The following is a 10,074-nucleotide window of genomic DNA, read 5'->3' on the forward strand; positions in this document are numbered from 1 at the left end:
TTACCTGGACTACTTCAAATTTATAGAAAAGAGACAGACTTTTCCAAAAGATGGTTCAGAACAGAGCACTTTCTGGGCTAGTCTGAATTGTACCCTGGAAGAACACTTATCCTTTCACTGAGTACACGGGCCGTCTAGGAGGCGTATGCAAGTAATTTAGTTGGCTGTCTTAGGTGTCTAAAAAACAATTGGTGTGAGTACTTCCTAGATCAGTGGTACTTTGTGTACTCCATGAACGATGTTTCTTGGTGAAAGACTGAAACAGTTTGGGTTGATGCTGTTAAAGTACGTACTTTGCAATATTCCCCTAATGCTACTATTCTATTTCATGTGCCCACGTATATCTTAGTAGTTTGTACAATACCCACACCTTTCTTATCTGAACAGTGCTTTCCCTCTAACGGACCTGGTTAGTGTTCAGTTAGGGAACCTTTATTAACCGTCTTTATTGATGTTTAGGAGAATAACCAAGAGATTTGGGGTGGAAGAGTTTCCTAGAGTAAGGGGATTAACTGTTCTGAGATTCTTTTTTACTGGGGGATTTAACCTGTTTCTCCACTGTTACAGAACCTGTCAGTAATGTGCAGTCCATGCTCTCTAGATAACTTGTCTCCAGTGCCAGGAATACAAGGGAAGAGAAAGTCTGGGGGGAAAATCAGCACGTAGCCACAGAAAATATTGGGAAGTGTCCCAGCACAAGTTTCTGCTTAGAGAGAAGGGAAGAAATGGAGCAGGTTTTCATTTTGTTTATGGGAGGAGAAAGGTGACTTAGAAGGACAGGAAGGACATAAGGACTAGAGGAGCGTACACGATTGTGCTCACAACTAATTTTTAAGCAAGGATAAACAGAGAGCTTCATCTTGCTGCTAAGTGTTCTTAGCAATTGTCATAAGAAACCATTGTCTATATGTGTTCATAATTATTCCTCTTTTTTTTTTTAAGGTACAACAAAGAAAATAAAATCCCTCAGAGATCCAACAGTGAAGATGTCCAAGTCAGACCCACAGAAGTTAGCTACTGTTAACATAGCAGACAGCCCTGACGAAATAGTGCTGAAATTCCGCAAAGCTGTGACTGACTTTACCTCTGAGGTGACCTTTGACCCAGACGGTCGCCCTGGTGTCTCCAATCTGGTGTCCATTCATGCCGCAGTAACCGGGCTTAGCATCAAAGAAGTGCTGCACCAATCTGCTGGTCTCGACACGGCTCGCTACAAAATGGTAGTAGCAGAGTCAGTTATTCAAAGATTTGCACCTATCAGGAATGAAATCAAGAAACTCCAGGAAGACAAATCCCATCTGATGAAGGTTTTAGAAGATGGAGCAGAGAAAGCCAAAGAACTGGCTGCCCCCATCTATCAAGAAATAAGACGAATGGTGGGATTTCAGTAGAAACTGCTGAGTAGTTGCAAGTACTTTTGTTTCCTGGGACAGACATTTTGTTATTTGTATCTTCTTAATCATTTTGGTTTGAAACAAAATTTTTTTTTCCTGGAAAATCCAAGTAGAACATTGAAGGTGTTTGCATTAAAAAATGTGCATGAAGCCAGATATTTCCAGTGGGACCAGCACTGAGCTTTTCTGGATAGTCAAAAAAGGAGGGCGGAAGCAATCACAATTCATGAAGAAATCACACAAAAGCAGGATATAAGGTTGCCCAAATGGGGTTTTGGGTTTCTCCATTGACAGCTGCAAGAAGCTGAGGTATAGGCGAGGTGATCAGAATCTAGCAGAAAGATTTGTAATCTTCTCAAGAACATCCTTAGCTGTGCATGTGATCTTGTTACAGATGAACAACTCATCCCATTGGTAGTTATTCAGCTTTGATACGGTGATTGAATGTGTTTGTGGATAACCAGCATAAGAGCACAGGCTTACAAATCAAAATGCTCAGGGTGATGAAGAGAGAACTTGCTGCTTCTCCCTCTCGTGTCTTCAAACTCGGTGTGATTTTTTTATCTGAACCTAGTTTGTGTGAAGTGCGTCAGTGTGTCTTACGCATATGGTTATCCGTACTCTAAAACTCACTGTGACTACTGTGCTAGATGGCCTCTTTGATAGTCCCTCCAAAGAATCCAAGACTGGACTTGAATTTCCTTTCTGCCACCTGTGCCATCCTGCTGGTCAGGTCTAAGGTACTTCAGTGAGAAAAGACGTGTGCTTCAGCTGCTCCTATTCCACCTGCTGTTCAGTTTAGCAGGGAGCTCCAGGATTTCCAGTTCAGCATCAAGTCTAGGAGTCCTTTAGAAAAGGTGCAAGGGAAAAGATGTAATCCTGTGTGAAAAAAATCTTAGGTTGAGAAATCGGAGAACTTTTTGTAAAATGTACAAAATTACTTGTTTAGAAAATTGTGCTGAGGTCCAAGCCAAAACGGGATTAAATAGATCTTTATGAACTCTCACTACTGAGTCTCAAGAAAGCTCAGTGGTGGGAGAATGGTGTTAGTCTGCGCTGATCTTAGGCCTCACAAGACCCACAGGCTGGGACCCACGGACCACGGCATTTGTTGGGGAATGCGTGGCAAAGGGCAATTGCCAAAAGGAGACACCCTCTTCTGAAGAGGGGAGAAGTAGTACATGTTAAAAGGTAATGAAAGCCCTACTGCTCCTGTGCCAGCATATTTAAGTATATCATTGCACTTAATGGTGCTGTGTTTGAAATTGCTATACTGTAATGTAAATTGAGTTCATCCTGTACTCCAGCAGCTCCTAACCATTACATAGCTATGGCATTTGTCATGAAGGATAGCATTCTTACATGACTGAGTTAGTAGAACTGGGGGGTTCTATGTAGTGCAGTTGTTTGTTTGTGTTTTTAAAAAAAAAAGCTATTTAGTTTTAAATTTAGTTGATGATCGTAGTGAGGTGATTCAGAAAGATTTATTTAATTTTGCAAAACAAGAAGTTGTGGACTGAGCGTCTGCGAATCTGTACTGAGACCTGTATTTATTTGTTAGGGATCTGAAGAAGAGAACTGCTGTGCAAGAACTTGATGATGACAGAGTTTCTAAAGTTAGTCAAGACTAGAGAAGCAGAGTGGATGGAGACAGAATGGTGTGAAACCGAACTCGGTGTAGACAAGTCCAAGGTAATGTCCTCTGGAAAGAATACGTGTATTCAAAAATAGTCCCTGGTTCCAAATTAGCTGCAGTGGATTAGGAAAGGGCACAGTTATAACTGTGCATATTCAGGTAGTTTTACAAAACTTTTGTCAGTGTTTAACAGCTACATTAGTCTGCATGGGAACCAAGACAGAAAAGTAAGGTACACAGTTACTGCTGCTTACTGACTTGGCATAAAGTGTTCTCTGTGACACTTTTTAACATGGGTTGATTTCTGCAAAAGTCTCATAATAGGTTCCTTAAGAGAAGCTAACACAGCACTCATGGAGATGCCAGAAATCTTTAATGTATCTAGTTTCTACCTGTTCCTTTTTTTCACTAGCAGAGATAGGAGCATGTATTCAACAGACAAATCATAGTTTCAAGGTGTCTTTACGTTTCTGATGCTCAAATCACCTAACGTACAGGGTTGGCATTCAACACACCTCCTTTGCAGTGAAAAGGAAATAAGACTATTCGTTTGTCTTCAATACAGTTTATTAAAAAAAAGTGGGGAGGGGGTGACATGAACAGGCAGTTCTGGCTCATTACCCAAACTGTTCTGAGCACTCTTTCCAAAACTTAGATTTTTTTCAGAAAATCACATAGGTGAAGCAGGAAGAAAAGCTTCCAAAGAGCCCTTTTTTCGGGGTAGGGGTTTAATTCATTACATATTTAGCAGTGTTTCAATCAAATTTACTACTTTCTTTTTAATTCAAGAATAGATTGGGGTTCTCCCCTTCCCTTTCCCCTATCAGTCAAACAAATCTTAACTTGCCTGACCTTCAAGTAAGGAAATATGCCTGGTTTTCGTCTTCAAGAAAGTGAAACGTGTGAAATGAGTATGTTCATCTACTGATTGTTGGCTTAGCTTTTTATTTTAGTAGCTCCTGTGGAGGAATTCTCAAAATAAAAGCTGTGTCTGCCCAGTGAAATAATCCCAATTCCACTGACAACCAGGATCACTAGAGTTTCCTGAGAGGAGACAGCTGTAATGTAGAAGTTTGCAGGTTTCTGCTGCTTATTTCATTTTTCTTAGAGTGTGGCTTTTCTGGGAAGTTAACCACCTTGGCATTCAGGTTAAGAGTCTAGCTGGGCCTAGCCTGGCTGCCTCTTTGCATTCCTTGAGCCGTTTACTTGGCATCTGGGATGAGTTTGTCAGGCAGAAGCTGAGCTTGAAGCAATGTGTGCTCACTGCTGTCAGTGAGCAAAGGTCTCTGCTCTTCTACCTCCCCGTTTCCTCTTCAGAACGTTTTTGTAAGCACCCATTCTGGATGGTGTACTGTAGCAGTGTTTACTTTAGCAAAGTAGTGCAGATGAGTTAGAGCAGCTTTTTGGAGAACAGTTGTTGGAGAAGGCTTGATGCTATGTATTTCAGAAGGATTGGTTTCCCACTAACTCTAGCGTGGTGTGCCAGGGTTTTACTGTTTGTTTACATCTGGAGTGCAGTAGGTGCACTTCTGAAATGCATTTTCATGTTTTGTTTCATCCAGTTCATATTCCCTGAGACTTCTCTGTGATACTAGCTGAAGTGCAGTTAGTGGGGACGGTGGGGAGTTTCTGCAGAAGCACACTCGTGATCCCAATCGCAGTGCTAGTGTAGACATGCCCCGTGGTGCTGTGGAAGTCATTGTAAGGTGTTCTTCCAGGACTGGATGGGAAAGAGATCCAATCACATCTTTCCTAGTTGAAGAAAGAAGAGTTTAAAAGTGGAGAGGTATCCTCACCCCTTGCTGTGTTGCTCTTTTTTTCAGCTTCCTTTTCTTCAGCGATCCTTTTATTTGAATATGTGCAGTAATTTGTGTCTTAGTTTCAAAATCTCCTCTTCTCCCATTCCTGTATGTTTAGTGCATCTGAAGTACATACGTAGTGGTTGGGATCTGCAGTATTGGACCTAGCATCTCCAGGTAACTGAAGAAATTCACTTACCTTTAGAGATAAATATCAGCTCCGCAGTGAATAACTTACTAAGATCTGACTAAAACATTTATACACTTGAGACATTTGTCTTTGCGGCCAATGGTTCCTAGGAAGTCATATTATCGCTTATCAGAAAACGCTGATAGTGAGTCTCAATTCTGTGCTCCCAATTTAGAACACAGAACTCACTAGGCATTTTAGATGCAGGAACAATTTTTTTTTCAGCAGAGACTCCAGATGATGACTGGCCTCATAAATTGACTGTGGCACTGCTCCAGCATACATCCATGCCTTAAATAACGGGAGTTTATGTATATTGTACATTATACTGGAATTTGTTTGTAACTCTTAAAGATGTGATTGAAGTATACTTAGTTTTCAAACACCACGATCTGGGTTCTCAGATTCTCCAGAAGGCTTTGTGCATAGTTCTGATTCAGCATCTGTTTATCTACAAACAATTCAGGCAAAACTCCTTAGCAGGGTTATGGTTGCCTCCAAGGTTAGGGAGTTCATACAAGTGAGCTGAAAGCTTAAGGACAGTGAAATGGGATCCTTTGGGACAGACCTGCATCTAAATGTTTTGGGACTATAGGTTATCAGAGCAAATACTGCTGATGAAAGCCTTTATGTCAGCTTACGTAGAAACTCTGCATCTGATTTGTTGAGGACTATTCTATAACATGAAACAGTAACTTTTCTGGTCTTTACAGTTTGCTAGATGATTGTGTCAGCAGAAATGTGTTCGGAAGCCCTTAGCCAAAGCCAAATCTAATCCTCAGTTCCAAAGCCTTTGGATGTTTTCCCAAAATGGGATTTCCCAAAACAGCTTGTTGTTTTTGATAAGCTACAATACCAGCTTCAGTAGTTGCTGTAGAATCAGTAAGAGCCAAAGGTCCATTCCGAATGACTCATTCGTATTTTTCATTACTGCTCTGATGTACATTCTACTTATCCATGTGGCTCAAGGATCATGACAGAACTCAAGAGAGGATCCGTGTATGGTTCTGGCAATAGCAACAACATCGACGCAGGTGGGTCTGAGTCTTGAATCTAATGAGCGTGCTCTTTCAGTGGTCCAGCTTGGTTAGATTTATGTTCAGAACAACAGACGGCTCTTTCACCTGTACTGATGTCTCTGCATTTGAGTTCCTGGATGCTGCCTGCCTGTTTGTTTATGACTGATTGCTTCACAGAGAGAATGAGACTAGCATGCTAGCATAGGGAGTCTACTGGAAAAGGTTTTCTCTTCAGGAAAGGTGTTGTGTGTTCTTGCCAGGAAAACAAAATCCCTCTTTCTGCTGTATTGGACGATCTAATTTCATTTGAATGGTTTGATCTGTTCCTTCTTTCTGGGTAAATTTGGCAATAATAATTATGCTGCAAGAAGAATGTCACTTTATTTTGTAGTCAAAAGTCTTGGAAGGACCCAAGCATCTCCTCTCATCATCTCAGAAGTCCCTTACATTGTGGGACTTTACTAGTTGCATGAGCCAGTTTCAGGGAGAATGCTGCAGCAAAACTGTGCTCTTCTGTGACACTCATTGATCTAATTAAAGCTTTTGTGTTTTCGTTTGGTTTTTTTAACTCACTAGGTTGTGAGAGAAGACTTTTGTTAAACTTGAATTTCCGACCAAGCTTTCTATTGCATAGTCCTTTGGTGACTGGATGACAGCTGAAATAATGGAAAATTCTCTTTATTGTCACAAAAGATTCTGTGCTGATGCCCACTGTCTTTTCTTTGCATTTTGTTGGTTGTGCTAATGGTCGTATTGTAGAAGCTCTGACAGAAAAGTATTTATTTTGTTTTGTGCCAATGAAAAATCATTCTACCTGCAACAGTCTCACATTATTATGCAAATGGAAGATTCCTTGATCATTTTGCTTTTGGGCAGCAGCTTTGGTTTCACAGTTATTTTATATAAACCCAAATGCCAGCCTCCTGCACTGAGGGATGAGCACGTGTGCCCAGTTACAATAAACAGTTTAACATCTGGGAAGATATTTTGCTACTGTGGTAGATTGCTGTCACAGAACACCGTGACTGAGGATGAGATTATCCACTGCATGAGGGGTCTCGTGCTGCCTGTGGACGTGAAACTAAGCACTGAGGTTAATGTCTGTTGTGCTGTCGTGCTCTCAGCACTCCAACGTGGCTGTGAGACAGGAACAGCAAATCTATGCCACACCAGAAGGCTCGATCGGTTCCAGATGTGCTATGTTTGGTGTATCTGCAAGATGAAATGTCAGAACAAGAGTTCCAGCACCGAAATGTTTAAAAGTTATTAAATGTTTGGTAGTAACAGCATGCTTGTAAAAGGCTGGGTATGATAGCATGGTCATAGCCTCATTCATATGGCCGACACGAGAAGTCGCATGGCTGTATGCGATGGTGGAGTAAAGCAAGCCATCTGCTTCCTCAATACAATCTATGTAAAGACAGTATGAGTCTAATCTGAAGGGTTAATGGATTAACCCTTACAGGTGGGAAGCAACAGCTTATGGCAGAGCAAGGTGGTACCAGATCTCTCTTGCTGTCCTAAACCATTCTGAAACAAGATGCTCACAGGTCAGATACGGACTTCAGGTCGTACAAAGCACAGGCAAGATCCTGCGTGGAAAGTGTCACTTGTCCCACATGCTGTTTTATCTATGACTCCTCCATCAACGTGAAATGATGGTCACGTGACGATAAAATTAATGAAACTTCTGTCAGAAACATTGGGTGTATGTTCTCTGCTATCTTTGGTGAAAACTTTTCTGATGCCCCAGCATTTATAGAAACATCTTGTTAAGCTAAATGGAGATGAAACTTATCAAAACAAGGCTACTCTCTGGCATTACCCAGAGTTTCTGGTGTAGGTGGTCTCTGGCTTCATTCACCCTGTTTACCATCATGTTTCCTTCCCTAAAGCACATCCCTCTCAGAGTGAAGTAAAATCTTGTATGTTCAGTGTTGTGAGACTGACTTTTTATTGTGACTGGAAACAGTTGTTCAGATGTATTTCAAGACTCTCTTTGTGGTGTTTGCTGAATGAATAACAAAGATCTCAATAAGTGCCTCTTGAGTACTCAAGCCAAGAAAGATCTTTCTGAGTGGGCTGGAGCTTGCTTTGCCCACACTTATTCCTTCCCAGCCTGTCTGGCAGATGTTCCTACAGCGAGAATGGGAAAAAGCAATTTTCTATTTAGGCTTGTGGGCCAAATGTAAGTTCAGGGTGGCAGTGTGGCATCCATTCCTTTTAGGCAACCCTCATCAACTTTCTGTTACTGACATAAGTGCTTGCAAACCCCAAAACTGAAGTTGTGTGGATATTTGGGGGGGAGGGGGAGGTATTTACCTTACAGTAGCTGTGGTTCTTCAAGACTTGTTATCCACATGTGCTGTGTCCTGCCTTCCATCTGTTCTGACCAGAAAGTTGCTCCTGAGATTCTTGCTCTTAAATATAGGTTACGCTTTTTTCTTGCAACAGGAAGCAAGGTGTGCAGAGTGAATGCTGGGCTTCAATGGCTGTGTCTCTTAAAAGAATCCAGTCAAACATTCCTGGGGCATATGTGGAATCCATGTTGCCAAGGCATCTCAAAGGGTCACAGTTTAACTGTAGTTTTGATGCACAGAAAGCTCCTCCCCGTCACATCAAGAGCACTTCTCAAGAAGTGCTGGAGTTACTGGCTAGTCGCAGGCTGAATGCACTCGATGTGAACGACTAAACCCATTTCTTTCTCAGAGCTAGTGCGTTCGCTAGGCATGCACGTTGACAGCCGAGGAAGAAGGGCCTTCATGGACCTTGGGAAAACGTTGGTTGGGAGAGGATTACTGCTGCCGTTGAGACAACCGATCTAAGCTGCGACACTCCTGGCTTATGTTCAGCAACATGAACCCCCTAGAAGGAAGCTGAGAAGTGGATGAATTTACTATGTGGGCTGCATGAAGGCTGCAGGTTGCGTGGGGTTGGTGTGACCTGTTGGGAGAGTATCATTTTGGTGTTTGATAACCATCGGAGAAACAGCTCAGGGATGTGCTGGGATTCTAAAGATCTTGGATTCAGGTGTGTTGCTGGCTTCTATGTGGGAGCGGGTTGTTCTGGCTCCACTTGAAGATGAAATGTGCTTTTGCGGGAGGCTTCTTTCTAATGGGCTTAATTCCTACAGAAAAATAGTGGTGTTAAAATAGACTTCAGAGTTACAATATATGTGTATAAAAGAAGAGCAAAATTGGGGTGGTGAGCACCACTGCTTGTTTAATCCATTTTGCTTACAAGCATCATCACATGCTGGCAGGGATAGAAACTCCACTTCTTTCAGCCAGCAAAGTCCTGGCTCAAAGGGCTTCACTCTACTCTCTGCTTGCCTTTGAGGAGATGGATTAGCTGAAGTGTGAATGTCGTCTTTGTGGTTTACGAGGATGTTTCGGTAGATGATGAGTGGGTTGTCAAGGGAGATCTCTGGGTGGCCTGAGAAGGTTTAATGGATGCTGGAAGGTTGGGGGGGCAGGGGGTGTTTTAGTTCTCTGTAGTTTAAAAAGTGTAATGTGTCTGCAGCTGAGGATCAGCAGCTGAGAATTAAAATAAATAGAGAAGATTTCCTATCAGCTTTGTAGAATGTTTTGCTACAGCTTCATAAAAAAAGCAACGAAATGTGCATCAGCAAGGCCATTTTGGTCTGTTGTTTGTAATCTGATTTGGGTCTTTGTTGTCTGCCTTGCAGGTTTCTGTTCCCTTAGTATTATTTCTGCAGGAAGAGTTTTGCTCCTTGGTTAAGCAAAGAAAATCTAAAAATATGGTTTACCTTCTGTTTCTTCGATGGCTTTGAGCAAGTCGCTTAACTGTGCTTTGCCTCAGTTTCCTTCGCTATAATATGAGGCGTAGGAGACTTCATTACACAGGTCTTGGGAGGCTAAACTAATATTTGCTAAGCATTTTGAGCCTTCCAGTTGAAGATGCCTTCACTTGGCGCTGAGTTACAGTATTTCTTCCTGAGATGCTCTATTAGTGGTGCTTGTGGCATGAATAAACATAGTGAAACGTGCTGGAGGGCAGACAGTTCAATCCAGGG

General features: G+C 42.0%; 1 protein-coding gene across 7 annotated transcripts in view; it reads left to right on the top strand.

The window, feature by feature from the left end:
* WARS2 (tryptophanyl tRNA synthetase 2, mitochondrial) overlaps positions 1 to 9,461 on the top strand; it is a 49,762-nt gene extending 40,301 nt beyond the window's left edge. For 6 of the 7 annotated variants that reach the window (XM_049824801.1, XM_049824804.1, XM_049824802.1 and 3 more), the window contains exon 6: positions 943 to 9,461. In XM_049824801.1, the coding sequence (XP_049680758.1) occupies positions 943 to 1,391 (449 nt within the window). In that variant the 3' untranslated portion in view covers positions 1,392 to 9,461. The remainder of the gene's footprint in view (positions 1 to 942) is intronic. The other variant, XR_007509080.1, reaches the window with a different exon arrangement.
* The last annotated feature ends 613 nt before the right edge of the window (positions 9,462 to 10,074 follow it).

The sequence above is a fragment of the Accipiter gentilis genome, chromosome 21 (assembly GCF_929443795.1).
Source record: "Accipiter gentilis chromosome 21, bAccGen1.1, whole genome shotgun sequence".
Taxonomy (NCBI): domain Eukaryota; kingdom Metazoa; phylum Chordata; class Aves; order Accipitriformes; family Accipitridae; genus Astur; species Astur gentilis.